We start from the raw sequence: 18188 nt of genomic DNA on the forward strand, positions 1-18188 counted from the left end.
AGAAACAGGGATGTCAGCAGGGTGGCCAATAGTTACAGAACTCAAAGGAACCTTTTGGGGAGAGTCTGGACTGGATTGTGTACTTGTAACACAGAGTGTTTATCTGCAGGAATCAAAGACAAAAAATAATGAATATTAAAAAAACAAGTTGATTATAACAAATAAGGGAATTGAATATATAGCAGACAAACTGACTGGATTTCGCCTGTGGAAGCATAAGGTGTGAATTTAAGCAGAACATGATCATTTCGACTGGCCTTCTTAACAATAATGAAATAATCAAAACAAAATACTATACTAATACTATACTAACAAATACTAATAAACACAATGCAGACACAAGATAATTTTACACTTTTACACCAGATTATATTTCATTTATTTCTAACCTGAATCATACAGTCAAATATTAAAATCAATGTGTTAAACTAAGCAATATTTTTAATATCAGTTAATGTTACCTAGGAATGGGAGATTCAATACAGGAGCATTGAAGCTTCTTTCGCTATTGCAAAGCACACAGTACATGAAAACACATTGATTCATCACAGGGCACGAAAACACACTGATTCATCACAGTATACAAAAACACACTGATTCATCACAGTACATGAAAACACATTGATTCATCACAGTGCATGAAAACACACTGATTCATCACAGTGCACAAAAACACACTGATTCATCACAGTACATGAAAACACACTGATTCATCACAGTGCACAAAAACACTGATTCATCACAGTACATGAAAACACAACGATTCATCACAGAGCACGAAAACACACTGATTCATCACAGTGCACGAAAACACACTGATTCATCACAGTACATAAAAACACACTGATTCATCACAGTACATGAAAACACACTGATTCATCATCATGCATGAAAACACACTGATTCATCACAGTACATGAAAGCACACTGATTCATCATCGTGCATGAAAACACACTGATTTGACACAATGAACTGAAGCTTGTATCACCACGTGACTGACATCCAAAGGTTCGAGCATCATCAAAGAAATTAAATGAGGATGGGACTGTTTCAAAAGGTTTGGCACTGTGCAAAATCTCAAGTCAGAAGAGGCTGTAAATAAAAAATCTTTTTTATTATAAAGAACTTAAAAAAACCTAGAAAAGCTTCAAAAGGCCTCATCTGCCCCTCACTACTTTAAAATAAAAAATGTGAGAATCCGCATATGTAATAAGCAACCATGAAGGTGAAAAAGTTTTATTAATTAGCCTATAACTAGGCTATCTTCCATATACCTGTTATTTTTTCAGTACTTCACCCACTTACTTTGAAAAAAATGCAGCCTTCTTATGGGTTAGTTATCAACACAATAGCTTCCTTTAGTTCAATAAATGATCAAACTAATTAATTATCATATAATATGGTTAGTTATCATATAATGTAGGCAACATATAATTTCAGTTGTCATGCGTAAGCGATTTGGAAGAAGTACAATTGAAGTTAATGACATCAGTATTAAAGTTTTCTGTAGCAAAAGCATGATAGTGTATGCCACTTAATGATTTAATTTTGACAAACTATTTTAAAATTTTGTGTATTGTAATGCGATTTTTGTTTTGATTTACTTCCTTGATTTCGTTAAGTCCTCTTTAGTTTCATCTGTTTTAGTTTCATGTTGAGCAAAATTTCACAAATTAATATTATATTATACTAATATTATATTATATACTCTCACTTTAATCAAGAACAATCAATAAACTTACTTTCAGTTGGTGCTAGAACACGTAGCGCAATTCCAACCAAGAAAAAAAAAAAAAATTCATCATGTTAATTTTCAGTGCATATTGTTGAAAAGTTTTCTTCGACATCATTCGTCTGCAGAATCCTCGCTGAGACCCAAAATGTTTTCCTTCCTCTTCTCTGAGTCCAGGAAATGCTGCAGTTCCTCACTGTCATGGCTGAATCTAAACCACATGAAGAGCTAGTGGTATATTTTATTTCTATGTATTATTACATGGTGGCCAAATGTTGCTAGAATCACAATGCACATAATGGGCGCCGTGGCCCAGCTTGCCTGTTCTACCTGTTTGGAAGTAAATGATGATCTCTAACTTTGCATGGAAAAACAAAACATATCAAGAAACCAGTAATGATTGACACACATCAGTGTGGGGAGTACATTTGCTGGATTGAACAACCCTGTAAGGTTTTAAATAAACTGTCATAAAACCTTAATAATTCATCATCATTATAGATTTTTTTTCCAAATGATTTAGTTTTTTCTAAAATTTTCTAAGATTTTATTATTTTGTAATTATGATGTCACTAAAATCCCAGCCCAACTACCAACTACAAACAGATCCTTTGCCTCTCATAAACTCACTCAACGCAGATGCTATATCTCGAATAATAAAGACAAATTATATCTGACTAAAGATTTTCTAAATAACACAAGCCTGATATTGATACAGACTGCTCATTTTGCAAAAATGATCTGCTCATTTCAACCTGATCTGTTATTGTTTGTTCAAACTCATCTCCAAAGGATGAGAAATATATTTTTATTTCTTTTCTTTTTAAACATTTGTACATCCCTGATATTAATGGTTTTTGTGTTGTTATACGTAATTTTTGTGTGGAGTATTAGTTGATGCGCCTTATATATATTAGCATTAATAAACATTTTTTAAATAATGAATACATTTAGAGAAAGTCGTGCGAAAAAGAAAGTCATGTGACATTTACACCAAAATAAAAGGCGGCAGTGGAAACCTGTGCATTTTTGTTAAATACAAAGATAAATACAAAGGCAGATGTTTTATTTACACAATGATGTAAATCTTTATTTACTTTACATAGAGAACACAGGTCTGATTTGGTGACACTCTGCTTTAAAGCAGACAAGAGCCAGATTTTCCAGATGCACTACAGTACTTCAGTACTACAGAGTATCAGTCTGTGTGCTCTCTCTAATAGTTATAATGATTTTACCACTACAGCCGCTCTACTGATGTCAGTAGCGTAAGGATGATTGATATGTGCCTCAACCAGCTTATTGTAAAACTCCTGTAACTGATTCTTAACTGTACTCATTACCCTGGCAGCAGGTCAATGAACTGTATGGCATTTTTGGAAGGCAGCTCGAACAATCGATCATTCCAGGGTTGAAACATGGAGACGGGCAGATCGACAAGAAATCAGTGACATGATGAAGAAAATAAAACAGGGTGAACAAAGAAACAGAACAAGTCAAGAAACACGAAACAATAATCAGGCAGAGAAAACACAAGTTAGGCTGAAACAGTATAACAGAACCAGACATCAAACAAAAATGACCAGCAAAACACTGAGGCAAATTCAGGGATTAAATTCTCAGGTTAACTAGAACTAAACAAAACACAGGTGAAACTACAGAGGATCAGAGAACTTAACAAAATCAAGGAAGTAAATCAAAGCAAAGACATGAGACAGAAACCACAGAAACCAGGACACTAGGGAGGGGCCAAATGTGACACATGTATTTAATTAGTTAGTAAAGTTTTCTGATCACATAAAAGTAAAAATTTTAATTCTGCCAGTATAATGTTTATTTTAAAGCAACACCTAAATTCATTTATACAATTCTCCAAATTTAATCTTACTGGATATGTTCAAATTGACCTCCATTATACCCAATAGAAAAAAGACCCAGGCCCAAACAGGTGGAGGTCCAGTGACGTGAGAAATGTATTACATAATGATTTAAATGTTAAAAGTGTCAAACACTGAGTGAAGCTGCTCCATATTGTACTGGCTATAATATGTTGTATGAGTAGATGTGTCATGTTCATGCCTCCCTGGTGTCGCAGTTCCCACAGCAATGCCCCTGTTGATTTATTTCCTGGTTTTGGTTTCCTCGTGTTTCCTTGTTTTGGTTTCTTTTGGTTCCATCCCCTAACTAGTTAATTACCTACCTGTTATTGTACCCACCTAAATCGTGTGAGTCCCCATTTGTCTCTGCATTTAAATCGCATATTTGTGTTCAGTCTTTGTGCAGTTTTGTCAAACTGTGTTATGTTTCTGAGCTGTTTGTTGTTGTGTTTATTGCTTCTGCTTTGTTGAAGCTTTACCTGTGTTTTAGATTACTCTCTTTGCCCATTCCCTGTTTGTTTTAGTTTACATCCTGCACTGCTTTATAGGATTATCACCTTGTCTTACATACTTTGGATTCTAGTTGTGAACTAAGTGTGTTCTCTAATAAAACTGTAAACACCTTACTGTGAGTGACTACGTCTCTGCACATGCTTAGAACATTACAAGATGACAAAGCACTTTTGTAAATCAATCTAGATTTTTGAGTGTTTGAGGTTCACAGTATGTCAGTTCTACGTACCAAACTCTCCTTATTCAACTTTGCCAAGGTAAATGTCATTTTCCATTTTATAAGACTGTCCATAGTAGACAGCAAGTCTCTCTACTTTACACAGGCTGTTACTCACCTGCTCTTCCATGGTGAGATCTTCTCTGCCCATAGCAGGTTACATCCCTGTAACAACATTGACCCAGAGTCACTGTGAAGATCCAACTGCAGTTTATTATAAAACGAGACCTACAAGAATGATTAGGCAAACTGTGCAAGAAGCATGAGGGCTGCATGACAGTACCTCCATAATCCAGGCTTACTGAGACCCTCCCAGCTCATTTTGGACATTTTGGGTTCCACAAATAAGATGATATTAAGTCCTCCTTAGTTACTCTACCAACTTTAGCTTTGAGACAAAACTGCTCTATGCTAAGATGAAGCTGAGCTTAGGTCAGTTTGATGTGTTCTGTTGGACAGACCCTGTGACCTCGGGGGTTTGCCAGCTGGAACAATGATCAAAAACAATGTTCAAGCACAGTTGAATAAACTGAAATGAACCTAGCAAATCCCATTTATTATTAAATTATGTCTATTACAGCCTAACAAGCTATGACTTTCAAAATATTTGTAATCTATAAATGTTTGATTCTCCCAATGCACAGACCTCAGATAATAGAGAACACACTTATTTAAAGAAATTATATTCTACTGTGTATCACAGGCTGATCTTCAATGGACAAAATAAATATGTATTTGTCATTGCTCACTTAAAACTAAACACTGAGAAGCTTAGCTCTTTTAATTACATGATCAGTAGGCTTTTCTAATGAGGTATTTATTGTTTCTTCTTATTGATTTCAGTTGTGCAGTGTGACCTTTGCTATTTCCATGCAAAACCTTGTAGAACAAATAGTAAACTCAGACAAATATATCAGGAAAACTCTTTATTATTGGGCAGGTGTCAGTAAGAGTCTGATGTGTTTTGTAAATTTGTGTCTTCATTCAGTTCTCTGCACATTTGGAGATCACTGGCTGTCTGCCTCTGAGAAGAAGATGAGCAATGTGTGAGACAACTGCAGTTCCTCCCTCAGTACAGCTGGCTCTTCATCTGGCTCTGGGCTGATTGGAGATCAGTGGATTGGGTGATTTCAGGAGTGTCACTCTGATGAGCTTCACCTGGGTCTGATTAGCTCTGTTCTAGGAGCTAAGTGTCCAGTGTCCTGAAGCACCTAGAGATCCATGTTGCTGAAACAGATGTTATGACCCAGTCTAGGTAGGGTCAGTGACAGAAATGATTAAATGATGAATTGGGTTTTAAATTGTAACAAACAAACAATAAACAAAAACAGACAGACAAAACAGACCAACCGCATTTACCTTTCATGTGTTTTTATGCATCAAATCTGGACAAGCGGCTATCAAGTGGCCTCTTCTGTGACAGTAAAAACACTCCCGTTTCCCAGGGACTTCACTTTTTCTGTGGGGTAATGGGACGGTCTTGCAAGGATGGGTTTCTCTTTTTGGCCCAGGCAGAGAAGCAAAGACTGCAACAACTGTGTTATACTCCTGCCTCTTCATTTGCAGCTCTAACTCACGCAGCCATATCAGTAAGTGAGGGTCTTCCAGTTTGGATGGAGACTCCTCTGATTCTACGCCCAACTCTGACTGTGGTTCATCCCCACCACTAGCCTCTGCTGAAGGTGGAGATGTCACTGGTTGAGCTGGAACCCAGGGACCTCATTTCTTTATGGCAGGATACCCTCCACTACCAAGACTTCCTAAAAAACAGCCTTCACCTCCACCTTGAGGTATCGCCACATCAAAGAAATCCTCTGTAGCGTGAAGACCGTCTTAACAACACCTATCAAACACCTCCAAATTAGTGCAAAGTGAGAAGTCTACTATTGTGAAAGTATCCATCCTAACACAACAGCCAACAATAAACTCACACCCCCCGGACAAAGTGAAAAAATGCCAGACAAAGCACACAAACAAAAAAGGGATGAGCCCTTAATTTATGTTACGACCCAGTCCAGGTAGGGTCTGTGACAGAGATGAGCAAATGATGAGTTGGGCTTAAATGGCAAATGCAACTGAGTGTGAATGATGGATATGTGAGTAAACTAAATGGAGCAAATCAGAGATGAAACAGTGACTGTTGTAGTTTAATACATGATATAATGATTTGTTCCATTTAGTTTACTCGTATTTTGCACTTCTAGGTATCAGCATTGATCCCTGTATTCTACAGTATTCTAGTTCATTGGTATATTGGACTCTAACCTACTGTACTGTACTTGGATATATTCTATGAGTAAATGACAAAGCACTTTTGTAAGTCGCTCTGGATAAGAGCGTCTGCTAAATGCCGTAAATGTAAATGTAAATGTAAATGATATAAGAGTGTAATACAATAGGCACAAATAACACCAGACAGACTTCAGGTGGGTCAACAATGAAAATGGTAAATCAGCAAACAAAAATAAAGAAACTGACTGACCAAAGTGGAACTGCATAACCTAACGAAAACAAAATGAGAAAACCAAAACACATACACACTTTCCTATCTCCCTCACCAGACACAAAACAGAGACAAACCCAAAACTGAAAAACAAACAGCACCCCACCCTACACCTGATGTGAAGTGACACACGTGAACACAAACTATATGCACTAGAATATAGACACTGTATACACTATATACACTAGATATAAGGGCAAGAGAACAAGCAGAAGGCTAAAGCGAATCTCACTGTGGAAGTAGACTAACAGGGTCAGAGCACAGAACACTCAGAACAGCAAAGAACAAACACACAAGTGAAAGCACAAGATTGAGCATGAAACTTCCTAATACAGTCTTCAGGACCCTTTTATACCCGTAGGAAGGGAAGACGTGGCACGTGGGTGACATCATCGCCAGGTATGTGGACGTCAGGGTCTTCAGCTGTCTGAGAGGATTAAGGACTCAGTGAGGAACCGGAAGGTCTCAGTGGGGAGGAATCAGATACACTGATCCTGGATTAGCTCATGTACATGGATAATCTGTTTAATCCACTGAAGCCTTAGGGCATTGTCTCTGTTTTTGCATATTTTCTTAAATTCAGTTTAAAGGTTCTTAATTATAATTACATTTAGTTATTTCTGAACAAAAATGTAGTCTTTTCAATTTATGATATGCTTACTTATCAAGTTCCTAGTACAATTACTGCAATCTGGACTTTCAGATTATTGTAGTGCTTTCTCAAGAACCAGTGGAGGGCAGCCTCACATTGTTCAATGCATCTTAAATTTTGTTTGTTTACAGTGTCACTCTCTGTGACTGTTGTTTTTGTTGATTCTTTGGTTTCATATTTGTTTGTATTGAAGATGCTGCCAAACAAAATCAAGGCAATAAATAAATAAATATTTTATTGGATCATTATTTGGTTATATAGTTGAATTTCACAGTAAAGTTAACAGGGCCTTTCAGATAGAATCTTCACTTATCTCAGCATTGATTATTGGTTTTGTAAAGTTATATTAACACGTCCAGAAATGAACTCTCAAAACGTTATTTTACAATAAAATATTTTTTAATATTTTAGTGAACAGATATTTTGATAATACAAATTAAGACTAATTTTAACATTCGAAAAACGAACCAAAGGAAAAATATATGGGCTGCAAGAAATTCATTTATTTTTAGTCTTTTTAATGCCTAGATATTTCCCTGCATATTTTAACAATTAAAAATTGTAGCAGTTCATTATTGTTTTGTAAAAGGCTTTCTAAAGGTCAGAGTGAGCGGCTTCTTTACAGCAGGAGGTTTTTGTACGACCACTGAGCGAGCTTGTATCACTGTGCACAGTGTTATAGAGTCATACAAAAACCTCCCTCATTCAGACTGCACAGAGACTGCACTGCTGCAGCTGGGACCTACTGCAGGTGTTGAGGGGGAGGATGTGATACAGAACAATGACACACTCTGAGGAGGAGAGATGCCCCATCACACTCACTCACTACTGAACAACACACATCTAAAGAAAATCATTCTTCTAGGAACCACAACACACTGACTCACAACAATACAATGTTAGAATTGACTTTTATTTTGTATGTGTTTGGTATTACATCTGAAAAACTGTACAAACTGTATGTGGATGGTTAAACATATTATCTATGCCCATGAGCTGATCCAGGATCAGTGTATCTGGTTCCTCTTCACTGAGTCCCTAATCCCTTCAGACAGCTGCATCTGAAAAAAATGACACCCCATTTTTATTATTCCTCTGGAGAAGTCATCAATCTGCTGATGGAGCTCCTTCCAGTTTCCTCTGTTGTGTCCAGTTTACCCCTCTGTCACTCCAGTTTACCCCTGTGTCTCTCCAGTTTACCCCTGTCTCTCTCCAGTTTACCCCTGTATCTAGTTTATTCCTGCCTACCCCCAGTTTATAACTCAATAATTTGCTATACTAACATTAGTAAGACCTATTGTCATGAATCCTATAGAAACATACAACAGTACTAATAATTAGACTGTGATCTTCTGGATGGAGATCTTAGAGGTTGCTCCTGGGATCTGCTGGAGCCATTCTCCCAGTATGGGGGTCACAGCCCGTAGTGCTCTGCTTACTAGGGGACACAGTTCCCACATCCTTTGCATAGAGTCTCTCTCACTGGGGTTGCCTGTGTAGTAGCATTCCAACAGTCCTCTGTTCTCCTTTCTTGTCCATGAGTGTCCTGTAGTTGTTCCAGTACCCAGATTGTCTTGGTCCCCCAACATCTGACACGGACCTTGTTGACTCGGGCAACGTCCAAGCTGGTGTGACTCTCTTGTTTCGTTCTCTCATTCTCTCATTATTAGTGAGGTCGTCAGGTAGCATTAATGACCTTACCTAAGGGACCACACTAGAGACACCCCGTACTGATGTCAGTGTTGTAACCCACTGACTTCCAAGTGTCATAATGTACCCAAACATCTGCATGATAGTGATAGCTGTGCTCAGAAACCTCCTCCAGCTGTAGACTCAGAAATTGATCTGCTAATTAGCTGTTAATAGCTGCTATATAGCTGCTAATTCTGCAATCAGCTCAATTCATCAACTACAAACCATTGCAGTACTGGGCAGGTTTCTCTTTTTGTTTAATATCCCCTTTGTTTAATTTCATCAAAAGATGAAAAATATCATATTAGTAGGATGTTTGGGTTTAGGCAGCAAACGTCACTATTATTAACACAAACACAAACAGATGAAAACTGCACAGGTGAACATAAAACTAATTTTTCCATGATGAATCTCACCTCTTTGGCATAATAATAATAATAATACTTTTTCCTGTGTAATTAAATAACAGAATAATGCAGTAAAAAATGTCTCAGCAAACATGCAGATCTCCATAGTCATGCTAAAACCTACTGAAATGCAAATCAAGGGAAAATATAGTTGCCCAATATAACACACACACACACACACACACACACACACACACATACACGCACACACACACACACACACACACACACACACATACACGCACACACACACACACACACACACACACACACACACACACACACACACACACACACACGCACACCTGCTCCAGTCTGTACTGTTAGTCAGATTTACATGGGCAGGGTGGCCTTCCAGAATAGAGCAGCACTGTGTCCAGATGTTCAGCATCCTCAGGGTGTGTGCCAATGACTTTGTCATCTGTTTATTACTGTTATTATTTAGTGTTTATGTACTTGGTTTCCTAAATAAAAGTGATTTCAGTTATTGCTTTTTATATTTTTAGTTTTTAAATAAATTCTTTAAAGATATATTATAAAAATAATGGAAACATGTAAATCTGAAAATCATTAACCCAAAATGAAAATTCTGCCTTCAAAATGTCCCTGTTGTTCCTCTCTTTACAGCGCCGTAGTTTAGCTTCAGAGTTAGTGAACGATACAACCCCAAAGACGCTTGTTTTTCTTTTCTTTTTTGTAATGAAAGAAGTTATTAAAGATACTACATACATGCAATATACAATTAGAAATAAAGATAGAAAAACAAAGACAGAAACTAAATTAATTTTGAGTAAGGAGTGAAAGTAACTTAAATCTAAGAGTTTTGTGCCTCTAAAACTGTGTGTATGAAACTGAATTCGGTGCTCCCTTTAAACTATTTCAGACTTATATCGTTATTGTTCATGCGATAGATATATGTAGACTATGTAGAATCACAGCAATTGATTACAAAAATTGTGTTTTTAGAGATATTTTTCATATTTTTGTACGCTAATAACAACATTTAAGGCAACATCCAGGTCAAGATAATTTATCTAAAGACATACATTATTGTGTTCTAGATGTATATTATAAGAACTTGAGTATTTGTAACAGCTAACGTTTTGATCTTCAGTATGCGAGTATTACGGTATAAGGGAACTGCACCGATAAAATCCAGTCATGCACCGATATTACTACCTTTTAAAATGAACCCAGCATGCAGATGAAGGCTTGTTGAGAGACAGTTCTGAAACATGTATGTTTTTACTACTGAACGACACTTAAGAAACTTTCCATCGGTATAAATTAAAAAGTCGATATTGCTAACGACATAGCAACGGTTATTATATAGGAAGATACTTAAAAAAGTCACAATTAGTCTATAAAAGATTACGGGTGGTTTACAGAACCACGTTTATTGACGTGCTTAGACAACGTGGATTAATTGTGAAGAAAACTTAAAGTCTACTTACGTCCAACTGATAGTTTTGTTCCGCCACCGAAAGTCCACCACAGAGCTACAATCTCGTTTACTGACCGTACAAAAACCTCCTGATCTAAACACGCCGCTCTCGCCACTATTTACCGCGTAATATGGAGCTTTGACATTAATGCTTTAGAAAACTCATAAACTTACCCAAACGCTTTTCAGATTTTTAAAATAGTTAAACAAACTACAAACATACATTATATTATTAGATAAATTACCTCGTAATAGCTGTTGCACCGTAAACCACAAGAAATGCAACCGCAACATGTTTTAAGTCTCCATCATTATCAAACATCAAACATATCGGTTATAATTTCAGAAAATACCAACTTTTGGATAAGCAGTGAAAGTTACTTACGTCCAACTGAGAGTTTTGTGCCGCTACCAAAAGTCCTCATGAACACACCACCACTATGGTAACTCTGACAGTAATAATCTCCTGCATCTTCAGTCTGGACTCCTCTGATGGTCAGAGTAAAGTCAGATCCAGATCCACTACCACTGAAACGAGCTGGAGTTCCTGACTGTAATGTGTTCACATATGTAATCAGGAGTTTAGGAGCTTCTCCAGGTTTCTGCATTGACCAGTGTAGATAATGTCCATTGCTGCTGTCATAATACACTGCAGGGTTGGTTCTACAGCTGATGGTGACTGTGTCTCCTGGAAGAGCAGATTTCACTGCAGGAGTCTGAGTTACAGTAACCTGACCACGGCAGTCTGAAAAAAAAAAAATCACTAATTTAATCAGATAAATATATACCTCATCCACATATACCTGATATGTTGTGTTTTCTGTGGTTGGTTTCTTCTTATCCAGATGCCATGTAAAATATAAAGTTGTGTTACCTTGAGTCCAGAGGACCAGTGTGTAGATGAAGATGGGGATCAAAGTCATGGTTGCTGTGGGTGAAGTTGCTGGGGCAGGCAGCTCTCAGTCATGAAGTGTTAAACTCACAGGACTATAAACACTCCCAGAGCACTGAAGCAGGTGCTGCACATGCAAAGTTACATCCCTGTATTAATACACATCTACCAAATGCTCTCCGTGGCCTCTCTGTATTAATACTTATCTACCAAATACTCTCTGTGGCTTCTCTGTATTAATACACATCTACCAAATACTCTCTGTGGCCTCTCTGTGTTAATACATGTCTACCAAATACTCTCTGTGGCCTTTCTGTATTAATACACATCTACCAAATACTCTCTGTGACCTCTCTATATCAATACATGTCTACCAAATACTCTTTGTGGCCTCTCTGTATTAATACTCATCTACCAAATACTCTCTGTGGCTTCTCTGTATTAATACACATCTACCAAATGCTCTCTGTGGCCTCTCTGTGTTAATACATGTCTACCAAATACTCTCTGTGGCCTCTCTGTATTAATACACATCTACCAAATACTCTCTGTGGCCTCGCTATATCAATACATGTCTACCAAATACTCTTTGTGGCCTCTCTGTATTAATACCCAAACACCAAATACTCTCTGTGGCCTCTGTCTGATGTATTGACCCCACTGAATACCTCTTACAGAACCGTATTTAACAGAACAAACATACTAGATAACTATAAACTTTATAATACAATGTAATATATAGATGCTCTTAAAGGTCAAGTAGTATTTCTATTTAATATAAACAATGTCAGAAAACTATGGTACAGTGTGCTGATTATTGGAGAACTGGAGCTAAAGATCAGATCAAGAGAGAATGATAAATAAGAAGTATCTAGTAAATGTTATGTAAAGATTTCTAAACGTGTGTGTGGTGTAGTGCGCCTAGTCCCTGCTCTGTACAGGATCTTTGTGGTGCCTGCAGTCTACATACTTTCCACAAGGGGCGCTGGTGAGTTGTACATTGACTCTTAGTGCTGCATTTAGGGAAGAGGAGGAGGAGCTCTACCATCTTCCATGATGACCTCAGTCAGTTGTAATGTGATGTAACACACTTACACAGCCCTGATCAATGGAGCTTATAGTCTGAAGAATGCTCTTTTTTCTTAATTCACCACTCAGCTGGTTTTAATTATTGAGTTTTGTTTTCAGTTCAGTAAAGCTTCATTTTGAACTTGTTCTGTTCTTGTATTATTTTATTATTCACTATCTGCACTGTAAGATTCTTTGCACTGGAGTGTGTTGTGCTTGAATAAGTTTGGCTAATGAAAGCTGAACATCTGCAAAAAGTGTTGTTCTATTCTGGGAAAGGGCAGGTTTCTCAGGGCTGTAAACACAAATCTGTTTGACCCCACTGCTCTCGTTCTCTCTCACTCTGACTGGTATTGACTTTACTAGAGACTAGTTTCAGTTCTTCATTTTTATCTGAACATTACATACACAGGCAAAGGAAATAATTACCAATAAAACAGTATCAAGATTGAATAAAAATTACGTTCTCAACTAAGTACATTTAGATAATGAATAAAAAATGTAAGAAATAAAGCAAATAAAGAAATAAATGAATGAATGAGTTTGCAGGGTATTTTATTATTTAAATATTATGACCTCATCTAGGCTTAAGGCTGTAACAAAAGTTTTGTGTTAAGAATGTAAATGGAAGAAACCTCAGAGGAGATCATCGTATTTCAAGGTGTGCCAGTGTGTAGGTGCGGTGCAGGTGCAGTCAGTGCAGTTCAGAAGCAGCCCTTCACTCTCTGTTCTCTAATGGTGAATTATATCAGTGGATGTGTGGAAGCACATGAGCAGACAGCACTCTTTAGGAGCAAGGACTTCCTGATGTGGGGACTCTTTAGGAGGAAGGACTTCCTGTCTGCTGGTGTTCTGGTCCCCCTGGTTTCCTCCTTCTCTGTGGTTTGTGTGGTTGAGCTGTGGCAGGTATTCAGGCTCAGATATGTGTCCCATTCATTATCACATTATCATCATTCACCAGACACACACACACACACACACACACACACACAGAAATACACACACACACACACACACACACACACACACACACACACACACACACACACAGAAATACACACACACACACACACACACACAGACATACACACACTGTTCTCACATTCTCACATTCCTTAGAAATATTTTCTGCATGTACTGCATTTATCAATTATCGTGTTGAATTCTTCAAGTATTGTATCATTACATTATTGTACTGGCTGCTACCTCAGTGACTGCTGTGTTCATATATGCTATAAGCGTAGCTGCTAAATACTAGAATATGACTGTATAGCTATACTTCTGTATAGCTGGTCTAACAAAGTCTCAACTTGATTCAAAACACTTATTTTAATGCCAGTAGTGGTGGACTTGTGTGTGTGTGTGTGTATGTGTGTGTGTGTGTGTGTGTGTGTGTGTGTGTGTGTGTGTGTGTGTGTGTGTGTGTGTGTGTGTGTGTGTAGACCAGCTGATTAAACTGACTCTGCTGGTTCTTGGTTCCCAGCAGTCTGGTCTCTTTTACTCTGTCTGTATTGAGTGTGTTTGTCTCCTTTAAGGAGTTTGTGTTTTGTCTCCTTTTCTATGTAACCTGTGTTTTAATCTTTATGTCTTTTGTGTGTAGTTTATGTTTGCTGTGGTTATAATCTTTTTGGTGTTACTGTGGATTTCTCCTACTGAAGGTTTTTGTTGTTTGTTTATGTTTCTTTATTTACGTTGCTTGTTACCTTTGGAATCACTGACTGTATTTCCAGTGTGTTACAGCAAGGTTTTGACCACTAGCTTCATCAATCCTTGTACATGTTGTATAACTCCAGGTGAGGTCTGATGCATACTGTGATCAATTCATCCATTTCTGTGATTACCATCAACCTTATTTCTATAAATTATTGTAATGTACTACTGTACTACTGTCCATCATTACAGTATAAGCTGAGTCTAGTCTGGATGGTGGAATCCCTTCACTCTTGTAGATCGCTTGATGTTTGCTGTTCTGGATGTGCATGTGTGGTCCTGAAATGTGATTAGTCTGCCCCCACATGGTCAGCCTCAATATTGCATCCTGGCTTGCATTTTTAAGTTTCCTTATCCTGTGGCAGACAATAATTCTGACTAAATAAAAGTTGGAATTATATTCCTTTCTTCTTAACATTGCCAAAATTTAGTTAGTGTGTGAATGGTAAAAACTCACTTTTCCCTGTGGTGAAATTCCCAGGATGATGTATTCAGCTACACTTCAACGGTAATTCTACTTTTTCACCATGTCTATCCCATCATCACCTAACATGATACAGAAATTCAGTTATCAGGACTTTAAAATAACTCTTTTATTCTAAAAAGAAGGAAGAATTAACTCCACATACCAGTTGCTGTCTGGACAGTTTAACACAGTATTTCCTCAGCAGCTTTTCCAGGATCTCCAGGATAAAAACAGCAGTAAAATGATTATAAGAATCAGGAGTAACTCAGACCAGTTCACTAGGTAGTGTTCACCTGTCCTTATACACCACAGTGATGTTCATATATTACTGCCTTTGTCCAGAACCTGAGTGTGGAAGCAGGACGTTATCAGGGGTTGGTTTAAAGGAAAGACATTAACCTGCTACATATGTAGAGATGTAAGTATCCATTACACAATGATGACAATTTAAAAGATCAAACAGTTCAGTACTGTAGTATTTTGGAGTTGATGTGATTCCAGATTTAGCAGCTCTGCAGCTGATCTCAGATCAGTCTGTGTTTGAGTCAGAGCAGTTCCTCTACAGCTGAGGGAGGTTTTTGTACAGCACTCTAACACTGTGTGAATGGAGTGTAACCCTGCTGACAGTAGTAATCTCCTGCATCTTCACCCTGGACTCCAGTGATTTTTAGAGTGAATTCTGTACCAGATCCACTACCACTGAAACGATCTGGAATCCCAGACTGACGGATAGATGCATCATATATCAGGAGTTTAGGAGCTTCTCCAGGTTTTTGTAGGTACCAGTGGAGGTAACTGCTAACACTCTCACTGGCCCTGCAGCTGATAGTAACAGTCTGTCCTGGTTGAAAAGACTGAGATCCTGGAGTCTGAGTCAGGATTATTTCCCCAAAGGATTCTAAAAAGAATCACATACAAAATAACATTTAAATTTGGAAGAATTTTAAATAAATAAAATCCAAATTAAACATATTGTAACTTTGAAAATTAAAATTGCAGCAAATAAACATGACCATCCAAAACCAAGTAAAAATGAAAACTAAACTTATTTCAGTTTGTCTCACCCTGAGTGAGGAGTCCCAGGGTTCCCAGCAGTAGAATGAGTGACATCATCATTGTGCTGTGTGTCAGTGTGTGTTAAAGGACTGAACACTCTCTGATCACCACTACAGCTCTTAAAGTGTGTGGAGCAGTGAAGCAGCTCACATATGCAAACAAGACAACTGACATTTCACCTCACAGCACTAGTTTGTACATCTGATTCACTTTATCAAATAAATGATAGAATCACTCCTCTTCTCTTCTCTTCTCTTCTCTCTCTCCTCTTAGAGCTCTCAGTAATCCTCTCTTATGTGCTGCACTCTCACATTCTGTCATGATTTTTCTACACTTGGTTTTCCTGACATTGCAGATCATGTTGGTATTGATGACACCTGTGTTATGTCTACATCAGTAGAACATTTAGAAAAGACAGTATGTAATGTCTACATTCAATAGCACTTTGGACATGTGGTAGTGGAATTGGAACTCTCCTTTTTACTAGGTCATTCACCCAAGCTATGTGAATAACACTGCCACCTAGTGGTGAATATAGACAGCAGCAATACACATTTCCTCCCACCTTACTAAGAAAGTCTTAGTAATTACAATTCTCTATCTTTTTTTCTAGAGGTAGAGGGTAGACGGCATCTGACCCTGAACCAGTTTAGGGGAATATTCTGCCCCATAACAGAACAGGCCCCCTACAGCAGACAGTACTCTGGGTCTCAGAGCATCAAGACGAGTACAAAACTGCTGGCCCTGATCTGGAGTATTACGGTAGGTCAGCAAAACTGTGTCTAACCTCTACTGGACAGTGATGGAGGAAGACTTGGAGGATCTCAGTGCAAACTCGCACAAACATTTCAGATGGATGGTCTGCAGCTGAGTGAATGTTTCAAGTTTCAAGTTTGGTTTATTTGTCACGTACATAGTCAAAAACACTATAACTCGCAGTGAAATGGTTTTGTGAGTGCTCTGTCCAAACTGAGGAAAGAAATGGGTGCATAAGGCAATTAAATATATATATATTTAATATATATATTCCCTGACCTCAACAGAGAAAAGAGCCTGTTGTTGGGATGGGTGGCGTCCTTCACAATACTCCTGGCCTTGGTCTGGCACCGCTTGTAAAAGATGGTCTACAGGTCAGGAAGTTCTGTATGAGTGATGCGCTCTGCTGAATGCACCACCCTCTGGAGTGCTTGTCTGTCCTGCTTGGTGCTGTTCTCAAACTGCGATGTTCCCCGTGAGGATGCTCTCGATAGTGCAGGTGTAGAAGTTCCACAGTACCTTGGAGGGCAGTCTGAAGTCTCTTAGGCATCTGAGGTGGTGAAGACGCTGACAAGCCTTCTTTGCCAGGGAGTTGGTGTGGCGGGACCAGGACAGGTCCTGCGAGATGTGAACACCAAGGTACCTGAAACTGTCTACTCTCTCCACCGTGGTTCCATTGATCCTCACAGGTTGATAGTGCCGCTCCTGCTCCTTGCTGCAGTCCACAATCAGCTCCTTTGTCTTGCTGACATTTAGGAGGAGATTATTTCCCTGGCAACAGTTTTCCAGGTGTTTAATCTCCTCCAGGTAGGCCCTCTCATCGTTGTCCAAGGTCAGGCCCATAACGACGGTATCGTCAGCAAACTTGACAATGATGGTGGAGCTGGAAGTGGCTGCGCAGTCTTAGGTGTACAGTGAGTAGAGCAGGGGCTTAGGACACAACCCTGAGGAGCTCCAGTGCTGAGGGTGAGGGTGGATGAGACACAGTTGCCCACCCGTACTGATTGTGGTCTGTCTATTAGGAAGTTGGCGATCCAGTCACACAGGGATGTATGCAGTCCTAGATCCCCCAACTTAGTAGTGAGTAGGGAGGGGATCATAGTGTTAAATGCTGAACTGTAGTCGACAAACAACATTTTAACATAATTACCCCTCCAGGTGGGTAATTGTGGTGTGGAGCAGATGTGCAATTGCGTCATCAG

The 18188-nt window shown here is 38.4% G+C and overlaps 1 gene segment (V, D, J or C); it reads right to left on the bottom strand.

The window, feature by feature from the left end:
- Positions 1–8389: 8389 nt before the first annotated feature.
- LOC118240967 (immunoglobulin kappa variable 1-27-like) lies at positions 8390–12036 on the bottom strand. The segment is given in 3 exon segments: positions 8390–8556; positions 11424–11783; positions 11913–12036. Coding segments are annotated over 3 exon segments (423 nt in total).
- Between the last annotated feature and the right edge of the window lie 6152 nt (positions 12037–18188).

The sequence above is a fragment of the Electrophorus electricus genome, chromosome 4 (genome assembly GCF_041902795.1).
Source record: "Electrophorus electricus isolate QZ-2024a chromosome 4, ASM4190279v1, whole genome shotgun sequence".
Taxonomy (NCBI): domain Eukaryota; kingdom Metazoa; phylum Chordata; class Actinopteri; order Gymnotiformes; family Gymnotidae; genus Electrophorus; species Electrophorus electricus.